The sequence below is a fragment of the Thunnus albacares genome, chromosome 12 (assembly GCF_914725855.1).
Source record: "Thunnus albacares chromosome 12, fThuAlb1.1, whole genome shotgun sequence".
Lineage (NCBI taxonomy): Eukaryota > Metazoa > Chordata > Actinopteri > Scombriformes > Scombridae > Thunnus > Thunnus albacares.
In genome coordinates, this window is record NC_058117.1 from 27,920,583 (window position 1) to 27,948,063 (window position 27,481).

Here is a 27,481-nt window from a genome sequence, read left to right on the forward strand (position 1 = left end):
TCAGTGTTTCATTGTGGTTACTGACTACACAGACCTCTCAGCAACACTGTGATAATGTCCTCACACAGATTTAATATACTGCTGCATGCTGAAAGGTGGAGTTGATAGACTGGTAAATATGTACTGATTAAAAAAAAATCAGCATATTGTTGTTGGGGTGTGTCAGGGAGTGATAAGGAAAAATGCAGAATAAACAGGCTGTGCTGAGTTCAAGTTAGTTACAGCAAAAACAGCCTTAAATAGACAATAAAGTCATTTTTTTCATTCAGCTTTTTTTCCCATAAACACAAAACTTGAGGTTACAAAGAAAAGCTGCACACTTTACACACAGTATAAAAGGGGTGGAGGTCTTTCTTAAGGCACCACAGGTCTATCTTTATTATAGCCAAGTAACTGTCAAGTTTATTTTGCTGTCACAACTTTTCATTTGAATAAGAGTCCTTAGGGTTAGTAAATGGCTGTTGGAGGAAATTTTTACAAAGAAGTACTTCCATGAATTAAAACAATTATTTTTGTTCTTCTAAAGTGACAGTAAAAAAAAAACTGCTCTCAAACCACTTCACATCCTGGAATGAAACAAATATCCCCTCCCTGTTCTACCTGCTCCACTCTGTCCAGACATTTCCTGGTTCCCTCCCATTCACAGATCTGAAAGTTTATGGATGGGCGTAACCAGCATGGAGTGAAATGCAGGAGCTGACAACATCCATTCAACGCAGACCAGCAAGTGAACAGGAAGAAGAACAGTATCAGTGCACACCCTTTGCTTCCTCTTCTGAGAAAGTGAAACTTATCAACAGTCATTCTGAGAGCTGAAATGGCGCAGCAAGGAGCTCAGCTGGACGGAGCAAAATTCTGCTGTTCGATCTGTCTGGATCTACTGAAGGATCCGGTGGCTATTCCCTGTGGACACAGCTACTGCATGAGCTGTATTAAAAGCTTCTGGGATGGAGAGGATGAGAAGAAAATCTACAGCTGCCCTCAGTGCAGACAGACCTTCACACCGAGGCCTGTCCTGATGAAAAACACCATGTTAGCAGATTTAATGGAGGAGCTGAAGAAGACTGGACTCCAAGCTGCTCCTGCTGATCACTGCTATGCTGGACCTGAAGATGTGGCCTGTGATGTCTGCACTGGGAGGAAGCTGAAAGCTGTCAAGTCCTGTCTGGTGTGTCTGGCCTCTTACTGTGAGAAACACCTTCAACCTCACTATGATGTTGCTCCATTAAAGAAACACAAGCTGGTCGACCCCTCCAAGAAGCTCCAGGAGAACATCTGCTCTCGTCATGATGAGGTGATGAAGATGTTCTGCCGTACTGATCAGCAGAGTATCTGTTATCTCTGCCCTGTGGATGAACATAAAGGCCACGACACAGTCTCAGCTGCAGCAGAAAGGACTGAGAGGCAGAGAGAGCTCGAGGTGAGTCGACAAAACATCCAGCAGAGAATCCAGGACAGAGAGAAAGATGTGAAGCTGCTTCAACAGGAGGTGGAGGCCGTCAGTCGCTCTGCTGATAAAGCAGTGGAGGACAGTGAGAAGATCTTCACTGAGCTGATCCGTCTCATCCAGAAAAGAAGCTCTGATGTGAAGCAGCAGATCAGATCCCAGCAGGAAACTGAAGTGAGTCGAGTCAAAGAGCTTCAGGAGAAGCTGGAGCAGGAGATCACTGAGCTGAAGAGGAAAGACGCTGAACTGAAGCAGTTCTCACACACAGAGGATCACAACCAGTTTCTACACAACTACCCCTCACTGTCACAACTCAGTGAACCTACAGTCTCATCCAGCATCAATATCCGTCCTCTAAGATACTTTGAGGATGTGACAGCAGCTGTGTCAGAGCTCAGAGATCAACTACAGGACATCCTGAGGGAGAAATGGACAAACATCTCACTGACAGTGGCTGAAGTGGACGTTTTACTGTCAGAACCAGAACCCAAGACCAGAGCTGAGTTCTTAAAATATTCATGTGAAATCACACTGGATCCAAATACAGCATACACATGGCTGTTATTATCTGAGGGGAACAGAAAAGCAAAAGTAATGGTTCAAATACAGTCTTATTCTAGTCACCCAGACAGATTCACTGAATGGTGTCAGGTCCTGAGTAGAGAGAGTCTGACTGGACGTTGTTACTGGGAGGTGGAGTGGAGCGGGAGACGAGTTTATGTAGCAGTCGCATACAAGAATATAAGAAGAGCAGGGAGGTCAGATGAATGTGGATGTGGACACAATGACAAATCTTGGGCTTTAGATTGTTACACTAACGGTTATAATTTTGTGTTCAACAAAGTCTCAACTCCCGTCTCAGGTCCTGGTTCCTCCAGAGTAGGAGTGTACCTGGATCACAGTGCAGGTATTCTGTCCTTCTACAGCGTCTCTAAAACCATGACTCTCCTCCACAGAGTCCAGACCACATTCACTCAGCCTCTCTATGCTGGACTTTGGCTTGGTCAGTTTGGAGACACAGTTGAGTTCTGTAAACTCAAATAGACAGAAGTCATTTTAGACTTCATGTGTCAGATTCTGTTGTAATTCTTCATTTTGTTTGTCTCCATTGTTTCTGAGAGCTCGTTGCTGTGATGTTTCTGAACTGCACAGAGATCAGCTGTCAATCAAACTGAGATTGTCAACACTTTTTTTCTCTTCATTTGTTGTTACGTTGATGTTTTGAGTTTCTTTAAATCTCACTTTTTCCTGTGTGTTTTTATCCATGGAGGCTATCACTGCTCATGATGATGATTTTAAATTTAACTGACATTTCTTCAGATGAAAATATAAACTTCTATTTGTTCTAAATGTTAGTTTCATGTTTGTATTGTTGTGTTTGTTTGTTGTTGTTTCTCTTCCACTTCAGAGTCTTAAACAGAGAAAACACCAGACCGTTCATCACTTTGTAAATTTATAAAGCAATATGTTATAAAACTGTAATTATCGTGATAATAATCAACAAGGTGATATTTCATTTTTTTCTTGTACATAGCTGACATTCTGGGTTAAACTAACTGATTGTGTGGATGAAGTGAATCTGAACATGAAATCATTGAACAAGAGTCATTTAACAGACTTTACTGATTGGATGTGTGAACAAACTGAAGCTTTACAGAATAAATAAAGCAGTTTTCTTTCAAGAATGAACACATTTTTTTTTTTTTGTCTTTATTTCAGGATCTCATTCAAAGCTTCTGGAGAAAATGTGAAACTAATATGAGAGTTTATTTGAGGCAGTTTTCCTCCTGAAACACCACAAAGTACAGAGTTCATGTTCAGAGCAGAAGAACATTTGTCAGTCAGTCTCTGTACTTTCAGCTTTCTTCACTAAAACAGCTTCATCACAGAGAAATGAGCAGAGTTTTCTATCACTTGTTGCTTTAAACAAACTGAGATTTTATTTGTGCATTTAGTCAATAAAGAGGATTTGTTACACAGGCCTAAAAAAAACTGGAAAAAAATAGTTTTAAAAAATTAATTTGGTCAAATTTGGGTGTGAAGATGTTTTGTTGAGTCGTGACGAACGTAAAACAACATCTATGTGTAATTGTGAACTTGAGGTCATTTCATTAATGTTGAAGTTGATTTCCATGAAGATGAAACTTCAGAATGAGGCTGTCATGTTGGTTCAGTGTTTAGCTCTGTCACCTCACAGTCAGACGCTTCTGGGTTGTAAAGTTTTAATCCAGACATGATTAAAACTTCTTGTGACTCATTTTGTTCGGGGTTTAATCTCTCAATCCACAAAACTGCCTGCTGTGCTGAAGACTTTCTGTTATTGATGCTTAATAAGCAACAAACAAATGCATGTAAAACTGTCATGATTAGTGTTTCTGACAACTGTGATTGATTTATTGCACCATCACAGGTAAAGTTACTCCACCTTTTCTAGTACAGAGGTAATTTAGGAATCATTTTATCATAATGATAATATACATATGAAAAACTGCATTCAGTCTAATCAGAATCAACATAAGGAGAAATTCACATGTTCATTTTTCTATTTTCTTTTTTTTTTTTTGTGATGTCTGCACTGGGAGGAAGTTGAAAGTCCTGTCTGGTGTGTCTGGCTTCTTACTGCAACAAACACCTTCAGCCTCACTACAATATAGGTCAATTAAAAAAAAAAACATAAACTGATTGAAGCAACTGCAAAGCTTCATCAGAGCATCAGGAGGAGCTGGAGCAGGAGATCACTGATCGTCCTGGTTCCTCCAGAGTAGGAGTGTACCTGGATCACAGAGCAGGTATTCTGTCCCTCTACAGCGTCTCTGGAACCATGACTCTCCTCCACAGAGTCCAGACCACATTCACTCAGCCTCTCTATGCTGGATTGCGGTTTTACGACTCTCTTTTTGCATCCACTGCTGAGTTTTGTAAAGTAGATTAAAGAGGGAGTCCATGTGTTGCCCTTTCTTCTGTCTGTCCAGACATGTCGGCTATTGCTGATCAGACTGATTAATCAATCTTTATTCGATTAATACAAAACAAACCTCGTAACACGCGTCACTTCCTGCACACCAGAGAGATAATTCATCTAAAAATTCAGCAACAACAAAAACAAATCTTTGAGAAAATGGATAGCTGTCAAAAACTGGATATTAAGTTAATTACTGCAGTTATTTGTAAAGAGTATCTATATAACTTGTACATTTATTCATGTTAAAACATTTATTACAAACTTTTGCAGGGTGTATTTTGAATATGTGAGGTTTTCTTTTGCATATGAGTGTTGTTGATATTAGTTTCTACTTTTTTCTGTTTGAGTGCACGAGCTAAAAACATCCAGTCTGCAGTTTTTTTTTAAATGACATAAATTTAAGGTGTTTGACTTGAAAAATCAATGAAATTATTATCCTGTGTTTATAACTGATCATATTCTTGTTACTACAATGTGTGAAGATTTGCTGATGTAAACAAACTTTTAACATCAGCAGAAAATATCTGTTTATTAAAATACCTGTCAGTCAGTTTGAGATTGATAACTGGCTCCAGTCCTGTGTTTTTTACTTTTGGTGTAGGGTAACCCTTTTTTCTTTACATTTGGATCAGTGACTGTACCTTTAATGAAACCAAGACTTAAATGTCCACTTTATTGCAGTTCAGTAGTTATTGATATGCTTATTCATGCTTATGTTTTTTATTATAATGCTCTCAGTGCTACAATTATGCTTTTATGCTGTGTTATCATTATTAAGATCAATAAAGAGAGAATGTATTTGTTTTGTAAATGACATGAATATATACTGTAGACTGAGAGATTGCATGCTTGTATAAATAAATAAAGTTCACAATGACAATGACAGAATGTCTTCTATGTTATCAATACTCAATCGAAGCAGTCAGGTAAATGTGAGCTTACGGGTTTTACTTTGGAAACAAAAGGCATCCGTGTTCCGAAAACCTTAAATACCAGACAGGATGGAAAGATTTCAGTACAATCCTTGAGATGAAAAGACGGTGACATCCAGGTTTTCTACAACTACTTGTACTTTAACCTCAAAGAATTTTTAGTGACTGAAAATTCAGTGACAGTGAGACACATTTGGTGGTGAGACAGTCAAGACAATCACCTGGTAATTTTGTCATAATTAACAAACCCTTTACTTATGTAAAAGTACCAATACAGCAATGTAAAAATACTCCATTACAAGTAAAAGCACCGCATGAAAAATCCTACTTAAGTAAAAATACATACTGTAAGTATTAGCTGCAAAATGAAGTTAAAGTATTGCAGTAAAAGTAGTGGTTTGATTATGCTGCGTTGCCTGACACTGGAGGATGTGTATGAAAAGGTTTCCTGTTCATCTGATGTGGATGTACATCATTAATATCATCATGTTAAAGCTAAAAGTCAGTACTTAGAGATATAAGTCATTATTTCATCTGTTTACATGAAATTCACAATCCTGTATTATTGTAATCCGTATTATCTTTTTTCCTCCACAGTGTGCAGATATTGGTTTTATAGTTGCTGTGTGATGATTGTGATTGGCTGAGGATGTAAATAAACACACATGGAAACTCAGAGTGTGATTTGCTTATTGCTGTCTAATGATTGTATTGCAACCTTCATGTTTTTAATCATTATCTGATCTTCAGGACTAACAATAAACTGCTTAAAGATCAAAAGTCTGACGAGGTGTCGAGGATCTTTGAATTTGATCTATTCCAGGTTTGGTTTAGAGAGGTGGATCTGCTGTCATCTCAGATATTATGATGTTAATTCTTGCATGAATTCCTAAAGTTTTTATATTAACTTCATAGTATTATCCCCATCCAGATTTATAGTGCCTAATTTGGCTATAGCAATCCTTTAAAGCATGGTTTCCAAACCTTTTTTGTACCACTGAGGGTTTTATAATGATAATGTCATTGGAGACTGACTGATAAGCACATGTGGGGAAGTTCACATGCACAGACTGTGGTTTTGGCATGATCAAATGGCAGCAGGAGAGAAAAGAAAATGTAGAAGAATGAAACTTTAAAGACACTGAAACATAATTTAATTTGGTCTGTGTTTCATTGTGGTTACTGACTACACAGACCTCTCAGCAACACTGTGATAATGTCCTCACACAGATTTAATATACTGCTGCATGCTGAAAGGTGGAGTTGACAGACTGGTAAATATGTACTGATTAAAAAAAAATTATCATATTGTTGTTGGGGTGTGTCAGGGAGTGATAAGGAAAAATGCAGAATAAACAGGCTGTGCTGAGTTCAAGTTAGTTACAGCAAAAACAGCCTTAAATAGACAATAAAGTAATTTTTTTCATTCAGCTTTTTTCCCCATGAACACAAAACTTGAGGTTACAAAGAAAAGCTGCACACTTTACACACAATATAAAAGGGGTGGAGGTCTTTCTTAAGGCACCACAGGTCTATCTTTATTATAGCCAAGTAACTGTCAAGTTTATTTTGCTGTCACAACTTTTCATTTGAATAAGAGTCCTTAGGGTTAGTAAATGGCTGTTGGAGGAAATTTTTACAAAGAAGTACTTCCATGAATTAAAACAATTATTTTTGTTCTTCTAAAGTAAAAAAGTAAAAAAAAAACGCTCTCAAACCACTTCACATCCTGGAATGAAACAAATATCCCCTCCCTGTTCTACCTGCTCCACTCTGTCCAGACATTTCCTGGTTCCCTCCCATTCACAGATCTGAAAGTTTATGGATGGGCGTAACCAGCATGTAATGAAATGCAGGAGCTGACAACATCCATTCAACACAGACCAGCAGGTGAACAGGAAGAAGAACAGTATCAGAGCACACCCTTTGGTTCCTCTTCTGAGAAAGTGAAACTTATCAACAGTCATTCCGAGTGCTGAAATGGCGCAGCAAGGAGCTCAGCTGGACGGAGCAAAATTCTGCTGTTCGATCTGTCTGGATCTACTGAAGGATCCGGTGACTATTCCCTGTGGACACAGCTACTGCATGAGCTGTATTAAAGGTTTCTGGGATGGAGAGGATGAGAGGAAGATCTACAGCTGCCCTCAGTGCAGACAGACCTTCACACCGAGGCCTGTCCTGATGAAAAACACCATGTTAGCAGATTTATTGGAGGAGCTGAAGAAGACTGGACTCCAAGCTGCTCCTGCTGATCACTGCTATGCTGGACCTGAAGATGTGGCCTGTGATGTCTGCACTGGGAGGAAGCTGAAAGCCATCAAGTCCTGTCTAGTGTGTCTGATATCTTACTGTAAAAATCACCTCCAGCCTCACTATGAATTGCCTGCTTTTGAAAAACACAAGCTGGTCGACCCCTCCAAGAAGCTCCAGGAGAACATCTGCTCTCGTCATGATGAGGTGATGAAGATGTTCTGCCGTACTGATCAGCAGAGTATCTGTTATCTCTGCCCTGTGGATGAACATAAAGGCCACGACACAGTCTCAGCTGCAGTAGAAAGGACTGAGAGGCAGAGAGAGCTCGAGGTGAGTCGACAAAACATCCAGCAGAGAATCCAGGACAGAGAGAAAGATGTGAAGCTGCTTCAACAGGAGGTGGAGGCCGTCAGTCGCTCTGCTGATAAAGCAGTGGAGGACAGTGAGAAGATCTTCACTGAGCTGATCCGTCTCATCCAGAAAAGAAGCTCTGATGTGAAGCAGCAGATCAGATCCCAGCAGGAAACTGAAGTGAGTCGAGTCAAAGATCTTCAGGAGAAGCTGGAGCAGGAGATCACTGAGCTGAAGAGGAAAGATGCTGAACTGAAGCAGCTCTCACACACAGAGGATCACAACCAGTTTCTACACAACTACCCCTCACTGTCACAACTCAGTAAACCTACAGACTCATCCAGCATCAATATCCGTCCTCTGAGATACTTTGAGGATGTGACAGCAGCTGTGTCAGAGCTCAGAGATCAACTACAGGACATCCTGAGGGAGAAATGGACAAACATCTCACTGGCAGTGGCTGAAGTGGACGTTTTACTGTCAGAACCAGAACCCAAGACCAGAGCTGAGTTCTTAAAATATGCACGTGAAATCACACTGGATCCAAACACAGCACACACATGGCTGTTATTATCTCAGGGGAACAGAAAAGCAGTGGCAACAAGACAACATCAGTCTTATCCTAGTCACCCAGACAGATTCACTGATACATGTCAGGTCCTGAGTAGAGAGAGTCTGACTGGACGTTGTTACTGGGAGGTGGAGTGGAGCGAGAGACGAGTTTATGTAGCAGTCGCATACAAGAATATCAGCAGAACAGGAAATGAATCAAAATGTGGACACAATGACAAATCTTGGGCTTTAGATTGTGACGATGAGAGTTATACTTTTGTGTTCAACAAAGTCTCAACTCCCGTCTCAGGTCCTGGTTCCTCCAGAGTAGGAGTGTACCTGGATCACAGTGCAGGTATTCTGTCCTTCTACAGCGTCTCTGGAACCATGACTCTCCTCCACAGAGTCCAGACCACATTCACTCAGCCTCTCTATGCTGGACTTTGGCTTCATTATTTAAGAGACACAGCTGAGTTCTGTAAACTCAAATAGACAGAAGTCATTTCAGACTTCATGTGTCAGATTCTGTTGTAATTCTTCATTTTGTTTGTCTCCATTGTTTCTGAGAGCTCGTTGCTGTGGTGTTTCTGAACTGCACAGAGATCAGCTGTCAATCAAACTGAGATTGTCAACACTTTTCTTCTCTTCATTTGTTGTTCTGTTGATGTTTTGACTTTCTTTAAATCTCACTTTTTCCTGTGTGTTTTTATCCATGGAGGCTATCACTGCTCATGATGATGATTTTAAATTTAACTGACATTTCTTCAGATGAAAATATAAACTTCTATTTGTTCTAAATGTTAGTTTCATGTTTGTATTGATGTGTTTGTTTGTTGTTGTTTCTCTTCCACTTCAGCATCTTAAACAGAGAAAACACCAGACCGTTCATCACTTTGTAAATTTATAAAGCCATGTGTTATAAAACTGTAATTATCGTGATAATAATCAATAAGGTGATATTTCATTTTTTTCTTGTACATAGCTGACATTCTGGGTTAAACTAACTGATTGTGTGGATGAAGTGAATCTGAACATGAAATCATTGAACAAGAGTCATTTAACAGACTTTACTGATTGGATGTGTGAACAAACTGAAGCTTTACAGAATAAATAAAGCAGTTTTCTTTCAAGAATGAACAAAGTATTTTCTTTTGTCTTCATCTCAGGATCTCATTCAAAGCTTCTGGAGAAAATGTGAAACTAATATGAGAGTTTATTTGAGGCAGTTTTCCTCCTGAAACACCACAAAGTACAGAGTTCATGTTCAGAGCAGAAGAACGTTTGTCAGTCAGTCTCTGTACTTTCAGCTTTCTTCACTAAAACAGCTTCATCACAGAGAAATGAGCAGAGTTTTCTGTCACTTGTTGCTTTAAACAAACTGAGATTTTATTTGTGCATTTAGTCAATAAAGAGGATTTGTTACACAGGCCTAAAAAAAACTGGAAAAAAATAGTTTTAAAAAATTAATTTGGTCAAATTTGGGTGTGAAGATGTTTTGTTGAGTCGTGACGAACGTAAAACAACATCTATGTGTAATTGTGAACTTGAGGTCATTTCATTCATGTTGAAGTTGATTTTCATGAAGATGAAAGTTCAGAATGAGGCTGTCATGTTGGTTCAGTGTTTAGCTCTGTCACCTCACAGTCAGACGCTTCTGGGTTGTAAAGTTTGAATCCAGACTTGATTCAAACTTCTTGTGACTCATTTTGTTCGGGGTTTAATCTCTCAATCCACAAAACTGCCTGCTGTGCTGAAGACTTTCTGTTATTTATGCTTAATAAGCAACAAACAAATGCATCTAAAACTGTCATGATTAGTGTTTCTGACAACTGTGATTGATCTATTGCACCATCACAGGTAAAGTTACTCCACTTTTTCTAGTACAGAAGTAATTTAGGAATCATTTTATCATAATGGTAATATACATATGAAAAGCTGCATTCAGTCTAATCAGAATCAACATAAGGAGAAATTGACATGTTCATTTTTCTTTTTTTTTTTTTTTTGTGATGTCTGCACTGGGAGGAAGTTGAAAGTCCTGTCTGGTGTGTCTGGCTTCTTACTGCAACAAACACCTTCAGCCTCACTACAATATAGGTCAATTAAAAAAAAAAAACATAAACTGATTGAAGCAACTGCAAAGCTTCATCAGAGCATCAGGAGGAGCTGGAGCAGGAGATCACTGATCGTTCAGCAATAAAACACATGCTCATTTGGACTGAGGTCATGTGACTGAAGAGCATTCCTGTTTGGCCATGAAAACTTTTACTGTTCAGGATCATGCTGCGTTGCCTTACACTGGAGGATGTGTATGAAAAGGTTTCCTGTTCATCTGATGTGGATGTACATCATTAATATCATCATGTTAAAGCTAAAAGTCAGTACTTCAAGATATAAGTCATTATTTCATTTGTTTACATGAAATTCACAATCCTGTATTATTGTAATCCGTATTATCTTTTTTCCTCCACAGTGTGCAGATATTGGTTTTATAGTTGCTGTGTGATGATTGTGATTGGCTGAGGATGTAAATAAACACACATGGAAACTCAGAGTGTGATTTGCTTATTGCTGTCTAATGATTGTATTGCAACCTTCATGTTTTTAATCATTATTTGATCTTCAGGACTAACAATAAACTGCTTAATGATCAAAAGTCTGATGAGATGTCGAGGATCTTTGAATTTGATCTATTCCAGGTTTGGTTTAGAGAGGTGGATCTGCTGTCATCTCAGATATTATGATGTTAATTCTTGCATGAATTCCTAAAGTTTTTATATTAACTTCATAGTATTATCCCCATCCAGATTTATAGTGCCTAATTTGGCTATAGCAATCCTTTAAAGCATGGTTTCCAAACCTTTTTTGTACCACTGAGGGTTTTATAATGATAATGTCATTGGAGACTAACTGATAAGCACATGTGGGGAAGTTCACATGCACAGACTGTGGTTTTGGCATGATCAAATGGCAGCAGGAGAGAAAAGAAAACGTAGAAGAATGAAACTTTAAAGACACTGAAACATAATTTAATTTGGTCTGTGTTTCATTGTGGTTACTGACTACACAGACCTCTCAGCAACACTGTGATAATGTCCTCACACAGATTTAATATACTGCTGCATGCTGAAGGTGGAGTTGACAGATTGGTAAATATGTACTGATTTAAAAAAATTATCATATTGTTGTTGGGGTGTGTCAGGGAGTGATAAGGAAAAATGCAGAATAAACAGGCTGTGCTGAGTTCAAGTTAGTTACAGTAAAAACAGCCTTAAATAGACAATAAAGTAATTTTTTTCATTCAGCTTTTTTCCCATGAACACAAAACTTGAGGTTACAAAGAAAAGCTGCACACTTTACACACAATATAAAAGGGGTGGAGGTCTTTCTTAAGGCACCACAGGTCTATCTTTATTGTAGCCAAGTAACTGTCAAGTTTATTTTGCTGTCACAACTTTGTCAGTTTGTCAGGGTGAAATAAGGGTTAGTCTTCAGGGCTGTGGGAACAATTTTTTACAAGGAAAAGTACTTTCAGGGATGAAAACATTTATTTTTGTTCTTCTAAAGTGAAAAAACTGCCTCTCTTAAACCAGTCTTCATCCTAATATGAATCAAATATCCCCTCCCTGTTCTACCTGCTCCACTCTGTCCAGACATTTCCTGGTTCCCTCCCATTCACAGATCTGAAAGTTTATGGATGGGCGTAACCAGCATGGAGTGAAATGCAGGAGCTGACAACACCCATTCAACTCAGACCAGCAGGTGAACAGGAAGAAGAATAGTATCAGTGCACACCCTTTGGTTCCTCTTCTGAGAAAGTGAAACTTATCGACAGTCATTCTGAGAGCTGAAATGGCGCAGCAAGGAGCTCAGCTGGACGGAGCAAAATTCTGCTGTTCGATCTGTCTGGATCTACTGAAGGATCCGGTGGCTATTCCCTGTGGACACAGCTACTGCATGAGCTGTATTAAAAGCTTCTGGGATGGAGAGGATCAGAGGAAGATCTACAGCTGCCCTCAGTGCAGACAGGCCTTCACACTGAGGCCTGTCCTGATGAAAAACACCTTGGTAGCAGATTTATTGGAGGAGCTGAAGAAGACTGGACTCCAAGCTGCTCCTGCTGATCACTGCTATGCTGGACCTGAAGATGTGGCCTGTGATGTCTGCACTGGGAGGAAGCTGAAAGCCCTCAAGTCCTGTCTGGTGTGTCTCGTCTCTTATTGTGAGAATCACCTCCAACCTCACTATGATGTTGCTCCATTAAAGAAACACAAGCTGGTCGACCCCTCCAAGAAGCTCCAGGAGAACATCTGCTCTCGTCATGAGGAGGTGATGAAGATGTTCTGCCGTACTGATCAGCAGAGTATCTGTTATCTCTGCTCTGTGGATGAACATAAAGGCCACGACACAGTCTCAGCTGCAGCAGAAAGGACTGAGAGGCAGAGAGAGCTCGAGGTGAGTCGACAAAACATCCAGCAGAGAATCCAGAATGGAGAAAAAGACATGAAGGTGCTTAAGCTGGAGGTGGAGAAAATCAATCGCTCTTCCTATAAAGCAGTGGAGGACAGTGAGAAGATCTTCACTGAGCTGATCCGTCTCATCCAGAAAAGAAGCTCTGATGTGAAGCAGCAGATCAGATCCCAGCAGGAAACTGAAGTGAGTCGAGTCAAAGAGCTTCAGGAGAAGCTGGAGCAGGAGATCACTGAGCTGAAGAGGAAAGACGCTGAACTGAAGCAGCTCTCACACACAGAGGATCACACCCAGTTTCTACACAACTACCCCTCACTGTCACAACTCAGTGAACCTACAGACTCATCCAGCATCAATATCCGTCCTCTGAGCTACTTTGAGAATGTGACAGCAGTTGTGTCAGAGCTCAGAGATCAACTACAGGACATCCTGAGGGAGAAATGGACAAACATCTCACTGGCAGGGACTGAAGTGGACGTTTTACTGTCAGTACCAGAACCCAAGACCAGAGCTGAGTTCTTGAAATATGCACGTGAAATCACACTGGATCCAAACACAGCACACGTACGTCTGTTATTATCTGAGGGGAACAGAAGAGCAATGCTAACAGGTATACAATCTTATTCTAGTCACCCAGATAGATTCACTGAATGGTGGCAGGTCCTGAGTAGAGAGAGTCTGACTGGATGTTGTTACTGGGAGGTGGAGTGGAGAGGTGGACAAGTTTATGTAGCAGTCGCATACAAGAATATCAGCAGAACAGGAGATGAATCAAAATTTGGACACAATGACAAATCTTGGGCTTTATATTGTGACGATGAGAGTTATACTTTTGTGTTCAACAAAGTCTCAACTCGCATCTCAGGTCCTGGTTCCTCCAGAGTAGGAGTGTATCTGGATCACAGAGCAGGTATTCTGTCCTTCTACAGTGTCTCTGAAACCATGACTCTCCTCCACAGAGTCCAGACCACATTCAATCAGCCTCTCTATGCTGGACTTTGGCTTTGTTATTTTTATGGAGCCACAGCTGAGTTCTGTAAACTCAAATAGACAGAAGTCATTTTAGACTGAATGTGTCAGATTCTGTTGTAATTCTTCATTTTGTTTGTCTCCATTGTTTCTGAGAGCTCGTTGCTGTGATGTTTCTGAACTGCACAGAGATCAGCTGTCAATCAAACTGGGATTGTCAACACTTTTTTCTCTTCATTTGTTGTTCTGTTGATGTTTTGAGTTTCTTTAAATCTCACTTTTTCCTGTGTGTTTTTATCCATGGAGGCTATCACTGCTCATGATGATGATTTTAAATTTAACTGACGTTTCTTCAGATGAAAATATAAACTTCTATTTGTTCTAAATGTCAGTTTCATGTTTGTATTGATGTATTTGTTTGTTGTTGTTTCTCTTCCACTTCAGCGTCTTAAACAGAGAAAACACCAGACCGTTCATCACTTTGTAAATTTATAAAGCAATGTGTTATAAAACTGTAATTATCGTGATAATAATCAATAAGGTGATATTTCATTTTTTTCTTGTGCATAGCTGACATTCTGGGTTAAACTAACTGATTGTGTGGATGAAGTGAATCTGAACATGAAATCATTGAACAAGAGTCATTTAACAGACTTTACTGATTGGATGTGTGAACAAACTGAAGCTTTACAGAATAAATAAAGCAGTTTTCTTTCAAGAATGAACAAAGTATTTTCTTTTGTCTTCATTTCAGGATCTCATTCAAAGCTTCTGGAGAAAATGTGAAACTAATATGAGAGTTTATTTGAGGCAGTTTTCCTCCTGAAACACCACAAAGTACAGAGTTCATGTTCAGAGCAGAAGAACGTTTGTCAGTCAGTCTCTGTACTTTCAGCTTTCTTCACTAAAACAGCTTCATCACAGAGAAATGAGCAGAGCTTTCTATCACTTGTTGCTTTAAACAAACTGAGATTTTATTTGTGCATTTAGTCAAAAGGGACATTTTTTTTATGCAGGCCTGAAAAACTGGAGAAATAACAAGAACTAATTTGGTCAAATGTGGATGTGTAGACATTTTGTTGAACATATATTGTGTGGTCATGTACTTGAAGTCTTCTTGTTTATTTTAAGTTGATTTTCATGAAGACGAAACTTCAGAATGAGGCTGTCATTTTGGTTCAGTGTTTAGCTCTGTCACCTCACAGTCAGACGCTTCTGGGTTGTAAAGTTTGAATCCAGACTTGATTCAAACTTCTTGTGACTCATTTTGTTCGGGGTTTAATCTCTCAATCCACAAAACTGCCTGCTGTGCTGAAGACTTTCTGTTATTTATGCTTAATAAGCAACAAACAAATGCATCTAAAACTGTCATAATTAGTGTTTCTGACAACTGTGATTGATTTATTGCACCATCACAGGTAAAGTTACTCCACCTTTTCTAGTCCAGAAGTAATTTAGGAATCATTTTATCATAATGGTAATATACATATGAAAAACTGCATTCAGTCTAATCAGAATCAACATAAGGAGAAATTGAAATGTTCATTTTTCTATTTTCTTTTTTTTTGTGATGTCTGCACTGGGAGGAAGTTGAAAGTCCTGTCTGGTGTGTCTGGCTTCTTACTGCAACAAACACCTTCAGCCTCACTACAATATAGGTCAATTAAAAAAAAACATAAACTGATTGAAGCAACTGCAAAGCTTCATCAGAGCATCAGGAGGAGCTGGAGCAGGAGATCACTGATCGTTCAGCAATAAAACACATGCTCATTTGGACTGAGGTCATGTGACTGAAGAGCATTCCTGTTTGGCCATGAAAACTTTTACTGTTCAGGATCATGCTGCGTTGCCTGACACTGGAGGATGTGTATGAAAAGGTTTCCTGTTCATCTGATGTGGATGTACATCATTAATATCATCATGTTAAAGCTAAAAGTCAGTACTTCGAGATATAAGTCATTATTTCATTTGTTTACATGAAATTCACAATCCTGTATTATTGTAATTTGTATTATCTTTTTTCCTCCACAGTGTGCAGATATTGGTTTTATAGTTGCTGTGTGATGATTGTGATTGGCTGAGGATGTAAATAAACACACATGGAAACTCAGAGTGTGATTTGCTTATTGCTGTCTAATGATTGTATTGCAACTTTCAGGTTTTTAATCATTATTTGATCTTCAGGACTAACAATAAACTGCTTAATGATCAAAAGTCTGACGAGATGTCGAGGATCTTTGAATTTGATCTATTCCAGGTTTGGTTTAGAGAGGTGGATCTGCTGTCATCTCAGATATTATGATGTTAATTCTTGCATGAATTCCTAAAGTTTTTATATTAACTTCATAGTATTATCCCCATCCAGATTTATAGTGCCTAATTCGGCTATAGCAATCCTTTAAAGCATGGTTTCCAAACCTGTTTTGTACCACTGAGGGTTTTATAATGATAATGTCATTGGAGACTGACTGATAAGCACATGTGGGGAAGTTCACATGCACAAACTGTGGTTTTGGCATGATCAAATGGCAGCAGGAGAGAAAAGAAAATGTAGAAGAATGAAACTTGAAAGACACTGAAACATAATTTAATTTGGTCTGTGTTTCATTGTGGTTACTGACTACACAGACCTCTCAGCAACACTGTGATAATGTCCTCACACAGATTTAATATACTGCTGCATGCTGAAAGGTGGTGTTGACTGGTAAATATGTACTGATTAAAGAAAAATCAGCATATTGTTGTTGGGGTGTGTCAGGGAGTGATAAGGAAAAATGCAGAATAAACAGGCTGTGCTGAGTTCAAGTTAGTTACAGTAAAAACAGCCTTAAATAGACAATAAAGTAATTTTTTTCATTCAGCTTTTTTCCCATAAACACAAAACTTGAGGTTACAAAGAAAAGCTGCACACTTTACACACAATATAAAAGGGGTGGAGGTCTTTCTTAAGGCACTACAGGTCTATCTTTATTATAGCCAAGTAACTGTCAAGTTTATTTTGCTGTCACAACTTTTCATTTGAATAAGAGTCCTTAGGGTTAGTAAATGGCTGTTGGAGGAAATTTTTACAAAGAAGTACTTCCATGAATTAAAACAATTATTTTTGTTCTTCTAAAGTGACAGTAAAAAAAAAATGCTCTCAAACCACTTCACGTCCTGGAATGAAACAAATATCCCCTCCCTGTTCTACCTGCTCCACTCTGTCCAGACATTTCCTGGTTCCCTCCCATTCACAGATCTGAAAGTTAAGGATGGGCGTAACCAGCATGGAGTGAAATGCAGGAGCTGACAACACCCATTCAACACAGACCAGCAAGTGAACAGGAAGAAGAACAGTATCAGTGCACACCCTTTGGTTCCTCTTCTGAGAAAGTGAAACTTATCAACCGTCATTCCGAGAGCTGAAATGGCGCAGCAAGGAGCTCAGCTGGACGGAGTAAAATTCTGCTGTTCGATCTGTCTGGATCTACTGAAGGATCCGGTGACTATTCCCTGTGGACACATCTACTGCATGAGCTGTATTAAAGGCTTCTGGGATGGAGAGGATCAGAGGAAGATCTACAGCTGCCCTCAGTGCAGACAGACCTTCACACCGAGGCCTGTCCTGATGAAAAACACCTTGGTAGCAGATTTATTGGAGGAGCTGAAGAAGACTGGACTCCAAGCTGCTCCTGCTGATCACTGCTATGCTGGACCTGAAGATGTGGCCTGTGATGTCTGCACTGGGAGGAAGCTGAAAGCCCTCAAATCCTGTCTAGTGTGTCTGATATCTTACTGTAAAAATCACCTCCAGCCTCACTATGAATTGCCTGCTTTTGAAAAACACAAGCTGGTCAACCCCTCCAAGAAGCTCCAGGAGAACATCTGCTCTCGTCATGATGAGGTGATGAAGATGTTCTGCCGTACTGATCAGCAGAGTATCTGTTATCTCTGCTCTGTGGATGAACATAAAGGCCACGACACAGTCTCAGCTGCAGCAGAAAGGACTGAGAGGCAGAGAGAGCTCGAGGTGAGTCGACAAAACATCCAGCAGAGAATCCAGGACAGAGAGAAAGATGTGAAGCTGCTTCAACAGGAGGTGGAGGCCGTCAGTCGCTCTGCTGATAAAGCAGTGGAGGACAGTGAGAAGATCTTCACTGAGCTGATCCGTCTCATCCAGAAAAGAAGCTCTGATGTGAAGCAGCAGATCAGATCCCAGCAGGAAACTGAAGTGAGTCGAGTCAAAGAGCTTCAGGAGAAGCTGGAGCAGGAGATCACTGAGCTGAAGAGGAAAGACGCTGAACTGAAGCAGTTCTCACACACAGAGGATCACAACCAGTTTCTACACAACTACCCCTCACTGTCACAACTCAGTGAACCTACAGACTCATCCAGCATCAATATCCGTCCTCTGAGATACTTTGAGGATGTGACAGCAGCTGTGTCAGAGCTCAGAGATCAACTACAGGACATCCTGAGGGAGAAATGGACAAACATCTCACTGACAGTGACTGATGTGGACGTTTTACTGTCAGAACCAGAACCCAAGACCAGAGCTGAGCTCTTAAAATATGCATGTGAAATCACACTGGATCCAAACACAGCACACGTACGTCTGTTATTATCTGAGGGGAACAGAAAAGCAACATACATGTTTAAAGAACAGTCTTATTCTAGTCACCCAGACAGATTCACTGATACATGTCAGGTCCTGAGTAGAGAGAGTCTGACTGGACGTTGTTACTGGGAGGTGGAGTTGAGCAGGAGACAAGTTTATGTAGCAGTCGCATACAAGAATATCAGCAGAACAGGACATGAATCAAAATGTGGACACAATGACAAATCTTGGGCTTTAGATTGTTACACTGATGGTTATAATTTTGTGTTCAACAATGTCTCAACTCCCGTCTCAGGTCCTGGTTCCTCCAGAGTAGGAGTGTATCTGGATCAGAGAGCAGGTATTCTGTCCTTCTACAGCGTCTCTGAAACCATGACTCTCCTCCACAGAGTCCTGATCACATTCACTCAGCCTCTCTATGCTGGACTTTGGTTTCGTTATTGTGGAGCCACAGCTGAGTTCTGTAAACTCAAATAGACAGAAGTCATTTTAGACTTCATGTGTCAGATTCTGTTGTAATTCTTCATTTTGTTTGTCTCCATTATTTCTGAGAGCTCGTTGCTGTGATGTTTCTGAACTGCACAGAGATCAGCTGTCAATCAAACTGAGATTGTCAACACTTTTCTTCTCTTCATTTGTTGTTCTGTTGATGTTTTGAGTTTCTTTAAATCTCACTTTTTCCTGTGTGTTTTTATCCATGGAGGCTATCACTGCTCATGATGATGTTTTTAAATTTAACTGACATTTCTTCAGATGAAAATATAAACTTCTATTTGTTCTAAATGTTAGTTTCATGTTTGTATTGATGTATTTGTTTGTTGTTGTTTCTCTTCCACTTCAGCGTCTTAAACAGAGAAAACACCAGACCGTTCATCACTTTGTAAATTTATAAAGCAATGTGTTATAAAACTGTAATTATCGTGATAATAATCAATAAGGTGATATTTCATTTTTTTCTTGTACATAGCTGACATTCTGGGTTAAACTAACTGATTGTGTGGATGAAGTGAATCTGAACATGAAATCATTGAACAAGAGTCATTTAACAGACTTTACTGATTAGATGTGTGAACAAACTGAAGCTTTACAGAATAAATAAAGCAGTTTTCTTTCAAGATTGAACAAAGTATTTTCTTTTGTCTTCATCTCAGGATCTCATTCAAAGCTTCTGGAGAAAATGTGAAACTAATATGAGAGTTTATTTGAGGCAGTTTTCCTCCTGAAACACCACAAAGTACAGAGTTCATGTTCAGAGCAGAAGAACGTTTGTCAGTCAGTCTCTGTACTTTCAGCTTTCTTCACTAAAACAGCTTCATCACAGAGAAATGAGCAGAGTTTTCTATCACTTGTTGCTTTTAACAAACTGAGATTTTATTTGTGCATTTAGTCAATAAAGAGGATTTGTTACACAGGCCTAAAAAAACTGGAAAAAAATAGTTTTAAAAAATTAATTTGGTCAAATTTGGGTGTGAAGATGTTTTGTTGAGTCGTGACGAACGTAAAACAACATCTATGTGTAATTGTGAACTTGAGGTCATTTCATTAATGTTGAAGTTGATTTTCATGAAGATGAAAGTTCAGAATGAGGCTGTCATGTTGGTTCAGTGTTTAGCTCTGTCACCTCACAGTCAGACGCTTCTGGGTTGTAAAGTTTGAATCCAGACTTGATTCAAACTTCTTGTGACTCATTTTGTTCGGGGTTTAATCTCTCAATCCACAAAACTGCCTGCTGTGCTGAAGACTTTCTGTTATTGATGCTTAACTGACGACAAAGAAATGCATGTAAAACTGTCATGATTAGTGTTTCTGACAACTGTGATTGATTTATTGCATCATCACAGGTAAAGTTACTCCACCTTTTCTAGTCCAGAAGTAATTTAGGAATCATTTTATCATAATGGTAATATACATATGAAAAGCTGCATTCAGTCTAATCAGAATCAACATAAGGAGAAATTGACATGTTCATTTTTCTATTTTCTTTTTTTTTTTTTTTGTGATGTCTGCACTGGGAGGAAGTTGAAAGTCCTGTCTGGTGTGTCTGGCTTCTTACTGCAACAAACACCTTCAACCTCACTACAATATAGGTCAATTAAAAAAAAACATAAACTGATTGAAGCAACTGCAAAGCTTCATCAGAGCATCAGGAGGAGCTGGAGCAGGAGATCACTGAACGTCCTGGTTCCTACAGAGTAGGAGTGTACCTGGATCACAGAGCAGGTATTCTGTCCCTCTACAGCGTCTCTAGAACCATGACTCTCCTCCACAGAGTCCAGACCACATTCACTCAGCCTCTCTATGCTGGATTGCGGTTTTACGACTCTCTTTTTGCATCCACTGCTGAGTTTTGTAAAGTAGATTAAAGAGGGAGTCCATGTGTTGCCCTTTCTTCTGTCTGTCCAGACATGTCGGCTATTGCTGATCAGACTGATTAATCAATCTTTATTCGATTAATACAAAACAAACCTTGTAACACGCGTCACTTCCTGCACACCAGAGAGATAATTCATCTAAAAATTCAGCAACAACAAAAACAAATCTTTGAGAAAATGGATAACTGTCAAAAACTGGATATTAAGTTAATTACTGCAGTTATTTGTAAAGAGTATCTATATAACTTGTGCATTTATTCATGTGAAAACATTTATTACAAACTTTTGCAGGGTGTATTTTGAATATGTGAGGTTTTCTTTTGCATATGAGTGTTGTTGATATTAGTTTCTACTTTTTTCTGTTTGAGTGCACGAGCTTAAAACATCCAGTCTGCAGTTTTTTTTATATGACATAAATTTAAGGTGTTTGACTTGAAAAATCAATGAAATTATTATCCTGTGTTTATAACTGATCATATTCTTGTTACTACAATGTGTGAAGATTTGCTGATGTAAACAAACTTTTAACATCAGCAGAAAATATCTGCTTTTAGTCTGTTTATTAAAATACCTGTCAGTCAGTTTGAGATTGATAACTGGCTCCAGTCCTGTGTGTTTTTTACTTTTGGTGTAGGGTAACCCTTTTTTGTTTACATTTGGATCAATGACTGTACCTTTAATGAAACCAAGACTTAAGTGTCCACTTTATTGCAGTTCAGTAGTTATTGATATGCTTATTCATGCTTATGTTTTGTATTATAATGCTCTCAGTGCTACAATTATGCTTTTATGCTGTGTTATCATTATTAAGATCAATAAAGAGAGAAAGCATTTGTTTTGTAAATGACATGAATATATACTGTAGACTGAGAGATTGTATGCTTGTATAAATAAATAAAGTTCACAATGACAATGACAGAATGTCTTCCATGTTATCAATACTCAATCGAAGCGGTCAGGTAAATGTGAGCTTACGGGTTTTACTTTGGAAACAAAAGACATCCGTGTTATGAAAACCTTAAATACCAGAGAGGATGGAAAGATTTCAGTACAATCCTTGAGATGAAAAGACGGTGACATCCAGGTTTTCTACAACTACTTGTACTTTAACCTCAAAGAATTTTCAGTGACTGAAAATTCAGTGACAGTGAGACACATTTGGTGGTGAAACAGTCAAGACAATCACCTGGTAATTTTGTCACAATTAACAAACCCTTTACTTATGTAAAAGTACCAATACAGCAATGTAAAAATACTCCATTACAAGTAAAAGCACCGCATGAAAAATCCTACTTAAGTAAAAATACATACTGTAAGTATTAGCTGCAAAATGAAGTTAAAGTATTGCAGTAAAAGTAGTGGTTTGATTATGCTGCGTTGCCTGACACTGGAGGATGTGTATGAAAAGGTTTCCTGTTCATCTGATGTGGATGTACATCATTAATATCATCATGTTAAAGCTAAAAGTCAGTACTTCAAGATATAAGTCATTATTTCATTTGTTTACATGAAATTCACAATCCTGTATTATTGTAATCTGTATTATCTTTTTTCCTCCACAGTGTGCAGATATTGGTTTTATAGTTGCTGTGTGATGATTGTGATTGGCTGAGGATGTAAATAAACACACATGGAAACTCAGAGTGTGATTTGCTTATTGCTGTCTAATGATTGTATTGCAACTTTCAGGTTTTTAATCATTATTTGATCTTCAGGACTAACAATAAACTGCTTAATGATCAAAAGTCTGATGCGATGTCGAGGATCTTTGAATTTGATCTATTCCAGGTTTGGTTTAGAGAGGTGGATCTGCTGTCATCTCAGATATTATGATGTTAATTCTTGCATGAATTCCTAAAGTTTTTATATTAACTTCATAGTATTATCCCCATCCAGATTTATAGTGCCTAATTTGGCTATAGCAATCCTTTAAAGCATGGTTTCCAAACCTTTTTTGTACCACTGAGGGTTTTATAATGATAATGTCATTGGAGACTGACTGATAAGCACATGTGGGGAAGTTCACATGCACAGACTGTGGTTTTGGCATGATCAAATGGCAGCAGGAGAGAAAAGAAAACGTAGAAGAATGAAACTTTAAAGACACTGAAACATAATTTAATTTGGTCTGTGTTTCATTGTGGTTACTGACTACACAGACCTCTCAGCAACACTGTGATAATGTCCTCACACAGATTTAATATACTGCTGCATGCTGAAAGGTGGAGTTGACAGACTGGTAAATATGTACTGATTAAAAAAAAATCAGCATATTGTTGTTGGGGTGTGTCAGGGAGTGATAAGGAAAAATGCAGAATAAACAGGCTGTGCTGAGTTCAAGTTAGTTACAACACAAAACTTGAGGTTACAAAGAAAAGCTGCACACTTTACACACAATATAAAAGGGGTGGAGGTCTTTCTTAAGGCACCACAGGTCTATCTTTATTATAGCCAAGTAACTGTCAAGTTTATTTTGCTGTCACAACTTTTCATTTGAATAAGAGTCCTTAGGGTTAGTAAATGGCTGTTGGAGGAAATTTTTACAAAGAAGTACTTCAATGAATTAAAACAATTATTTTTGTTCTTCTAAAGTGACAGTAAAAAAAAATGCTCTCAAACCACTTCACGTCCTGGAATGAAACAAATATCCCCTCCCTGTTCTGCCTGCTCCAGTCTGTCCAGACATTTCCTGGTTCCCTCCCATTCACAGATCTGAAAGTTTATGGATGGGCGTAACCAGCATGTAATGAAATGCAGGAGCTGACAACACCCATTCAACGCAGACCAGCAAGTGAACAGGAAGAAGAACAGTATCAGAGCACACCCTTTGCTTCCTCTTCTGAGAAAGTGAAACTTATCAACAGTCATTCCGAGTGCTGAAATGGCGCAGCAAGGAGCTCAGCTGGACGGAGCAAAATTCTGCTGTTCGATCTGTCTGGATCTACTGAAGGATCCGGTGGCTATTCCCTGTGGACACAGCTACTGCATGAACTGTATTAAAGGTTTCTGGGATGGAGAGGATGAGAAGAAAATCTGCAGCTGCCCTCAGTGCAGACAGACCTTCACACCGAGGCCTGTCCTGATGAAAAACACCATGTTAGCAGATTTACTGGAGGAGCTGAAGAAGACTGGACTCCAAGCTGCTCCTGCTGATCACTGCTATGCTGGACCTGAAGATGTGGCCTGTGATGTCTGCACTGGGAGGAAGCTGAAAGCCTTAAAGTCCTGTCTGGTGTGTCTCGTCTCTTACTGTGAGAAACACCTTCAACCTCACTATGAATCTGCTCCATTAAAGAAACACAAGTTGGTCGACCCCTCCAAGAAGCTCCAGGAGAACATCTGCTCTCTCCATGGTGAGGTGATGAAGATGTTCTGCCGTACTGATCAGCAGAGTATCTGTTATCTCTGCTCTGTGGATGAACATAAAGGCCACGACACAGTCTCAGCTGCAGCAGAAAGGACTGAGAGGCAGAGAGAGCTCGAGGTGAGTCGACAAAACATCCAGCAGAGAATCCAGGACAGAGAGAAAGATGTGAAGCTGCTTCAACAAGAGGTGGAGGCCGTCAGTCGCTCTGCAGATAAAGCAGTGGAGGACAGTGAGAAGATCTTCGCTGAGCTGATCCGTCTCATCCAGAAAAGAAGCTCTGATGTGAAGCAGCAGATCAGATCCCAGCAGGAAACTGAAGTAAGTCGAGTCAAAGAGCTTCAGGAGAAGCTGGAGCAGGAGATCACTGAGCTGAAGAGGAAAGACGCTGAACTGAAGCAGCTCTCACACACAGAGGATCACACCCAGTTTCTACACAACTACCCCTCACTGTCACAACTCAGTGAACCTACAGACTCATCCAGCATCAATATCCGTCCTCTGAGATACTTTGAGGATGTGACAGCAGCTGTGTCAGAGCTCAGAGATCAACTACAGGACATCCTGAGGGAGAAATGGACAAACATCTCACTGACAGGGACTGAAGTGGATGTTTTACTGTCAGGACCAGAACCCAAGACCAGAGCTGAGTGCTTAAAATATGCATGTGAAATCACACTGGATCCAAACACAGCACACACATATGTGTTATTATCTGAGGGGAACAGAAAAGCAGCGACAACAGGTCTACAATCTTATTCTAGTCACCCAGATAGATTCACTCGATGGCGTCAGGTCCTGAGTAGAGAGAGTCTGACTGGACGTTGTTACTGGGAGGTGGAGTTGAGCGGGAGAGTTTATGTAGCAGTCGCATACAAGAATATCAGCAGAACAGGAAATAAATCAAAATGTGGACACAATGACAAATCTTGGGCTTTAGATTGTTACACTAACGGTTATAATTTTGTGTTCAACAAAGTCTCAACTCCCGTCTCAGGTCCTGGTTCCTCCAGAGTAGGAGTGTATCTGGATCACAGTGCAGGTATTCTGTCCTTCTACAGCATCTCTAAAACCATGACTCTCCTCCACAGAGTCCAGACCACATTCACTCAGCCTCTCTATGCTGGACTTTGGCTTTGTTATTTAAGAGACACAGCTGAGTTCTGTAAACTCAAATAGACAGAAGTCATTTTAGACTTAATGTGTCAGATTATGTTGTAACTCTTCATTTTGTTTGTCTCCATTGTTTCTGAGAGCTCGTTGCTGTGATGTTTCTGAACTGCACAGAGATCAGCTGTCAATCAAACTCAAATTGTCAACACTTTTTTTCTCTTCATTTGTTGTTCCGTTGATGTTTTGAGTTTCTTTAAATCTCACTTTTTCCTGTGTGTTTTTATCCATGGAGGCTATCACTGCTCATGACGATGATTTTAAATTTAACTGACATTTCTTCAGATGAAAATATAAACTTCTCTTTGTTCTAAATGTTAGTTTCATGTTTGTATTGATGTATTTGTTTGTTGTTGTTTCTCTTCCACTTCAGCGTCTTAAACAGAGAAAACACCAGACCGTTCATCACTTTGTAAATTTATAAAGCAATGTGTTATAAAACTGTAATTATCGTGATAATAATCAATAAGGTGATATTTCATTTTTTTCTTGTACATAGCTGACATTCTGGGTTAAACTAACTGATTGTGTGGATGAAGTGAATCTGAACATGAAATCATTGAACAAGAGTCATTTAACAGACTTTACTGATTGGATGTGTGAACAATCTGAAGCTTTACAGAATAAATAAAGCAGTTTTCTTTCAAGAATGAACAATTTTTTTTTTTTTTGTCTTTATTTCAGGATCTCATTTAAAGCTTCTGGAGAAAATGTGAAACTAATATGAGAGTTTATTTGAGGCAGTTTTCCTCCTGAAACACCACAAAGTACAGAGTTCATGTTCAGAGCAGAAGAACGTTTGTCAGTCAGTCTCTGTACTTTCAGCTTTCTTCACTAAAACAGCTTCATCACAGAGAAATGAGCAGAGTTTTCTATCACTTGTTGCTTTAAACAAACAAGATTTTATTTGTGCATTTAGTCAAAAGGGACTTTTTTTATGCAGGCCTGAAAAACTGGAGAAATAACAAGAACTAATTTGGTCAGATGTGGATGTGTAGACATTTTGTTGAGTCCTGACACTCAACAACATCCAGGTTTTCTACAACTACTTGTACTTCAAAGAATTTTCAGTGACTGAAAATTCAGTGACAGTGAGACACATTTGGTGGTGAAACAGTCAAGACAATCACCTGGTAATTTTGTCATAATTAACAAACCCTTTACTTATGTAAAAGTACCAATACAGCAATGTAAAAATACTCCATTACAAGTAAAAGCACCGCATGAAAAATCCTACTTAAGTAAAAGTACATACTGTAAGTATTAGCTGCAAAATGTAGTTAAAGTATTGCAGTAAAAGTAGTGGTTTGGTCCCTCTGACTGATATATTATTATATATGACATCATTAGATTATTAATAGTGAAGCATCAGTGTTAGAGCAGCATGTTGCTGTTGTAGCTGCTGGAGGTGGAGCTAGTTTACACTACTTTATATACAGTTAGCTACTTTAGTCCAGTGGTTCCCAACCTAGGGGTCGGGCCCCTCCAAGGGGTCACCAGATAAATCTGAGGGGTCGTGAGATGATTCAGTTTTTGGACTTTTTCTCTAATCTTTGACTTTTGCTGAAATATTGGATCATTTGAACATTTATTGAAATGAAAGCATGTGAGAAGTTTAGAGGGAAAAATCACTATTTGGTGGAGCTGTTAACAACTCATAGACATGTGAAATGTGACCCCGACTACACACTCCTTTTTGTAAGACGACAAAAGCCAAAAATATTGGAAACCACTGGTTTCATCTTTGACAATGTGTTGTATTTTAAAAGCTTGTTATATTATCCATTGTGTCAAATCTTCATCTGAAAAGTAACTAAAGCTGTCAAATAAATGTAGTGGAGTAGAAAGTACAATATTTCCCTCTGAAATATAGTGGAGTGGAAGAATAAAGTAGCATCAAATGGAAATATTCAAGTAAAGTACAAGTACCTCAAAACTGTACTTGAGTAAATGTATTTAGTGACTTCCCACCACTGCATACAACATACACAGCAGCAAATAAACTCTGACATGTAAAAATCGGCGGAGTTCCCCTTTAACGG

General features: G+C 39.1%; 3 protein-coding genes and 1 pseudogene across 3 annotated transcripts; all 4 read left to right on the plus strand.

Moving 5' to 3' along the window:
• The first annotated feature begins 731 nt into the window (after positions 1-731).
• LOC122993751 (tripartite motif-containing protein 16-like) lies at positions 732-14,017 on the plus strand. Its single transcript, XM_044368168.1, has 2 exons — positions 732-2,098; positions 13,628-14,017. The coding sequence occupies exons 1-2, from the start codon at positions 818-820 to the stop codon at positions 14,015-14,017; spliced, it is 1,671 nt and encodes a 556-aa protein (XP_044224103.1). The 5' UTR covers positions 732-817.
• LOC122993752 (tripartite motif-containing protein 16-like) lies at positions 7,297-9,014 on the plus strand. Its single transcript, XM_044368170.1, has one exon. It carries the CDS (start codon positions 7,322-7,324, stop codon positions 8,987-8,989), a length of 1,668 nt encoding a protein of 555 aa, XP_044224105.1. The 5' UTR covers positions 7,297-7,321; the 3' UTR covers positions 8,990-9,014.
• On the plus strand, positions 12,338-13,411 carry LOC122993753 (annotated as a pseudogene).
• Positions 14,018-17,342: 3,325 nt separating the features above from the next.
• LOC122993410 (E3 ubiquitin/ISG15 ligase TRIM25-like) lies at positions 17,343-25,557 on the plus strand. Its single transcript, XM_044367553.1, has 3 exons — positions 17,343-18,618; positions 18,829-18,873; positions 23,770-25,557. Exons 1-3 carry the CDS (start codon positions 17,343-17,345, stop codon positions 25,446-25,448), a joined length of 3,000 nt encoding a protein of 999 aa, XP_044223488.1. The 3' UTR covers positions 25,449-25,557.
• The last annotated feature ends 1,924 nt before the right edge of the window (positions 25,558-27,481 follow it).

Excerpts from the sequence above, each read along its gene's own strand:
- LOC122993751 (XM_044368168.1), top strand. The coding sequence starts at position 818 with ATGGCGCAGCAAGGAGCTCAGCTGGACGGAGCAAAATTCTGCTGTTCG. Across the intron at positions 2,099-13,627 it reads GATTCACTGAATGGTGTCAG|GTCCTGAGTAGAGAGAGTCT; the intron begins GTCCTGAGTAGA and ends GAATGGTGGCAG.
- LOC122993752 (XM_044368170.1), top strand. The coding sequence starts at position 7,322 with ATGGCGCAGCAAGGAGCTCAGCTGGACGGAGCAAAATTCTGCTGTTCG.
- LOC122993410 (XM_044367553.1), top strand. The coding sequence starts at position 17,343 with ATGGCGCAGCAAGGAGCTCAGCTGGACGGAGTAAAATTCTGCTGTTCG. Across the intron at positions 18,619-18,828 it reads AGACAGATTCACTGATACAT|GTCCTGGTTCCTCCAGAGTA; the intron begins GTCAGGTCCTGA and ends CTCCCGTCTCAG. Across the intron at positions 18,874-23,769 it reads GTATCTGGATCAGAGAGCAG|TCATTCCGAGTGCTGAAATG; the intron begins GTATTCTGTCCT and ends ACTTATCAACAG.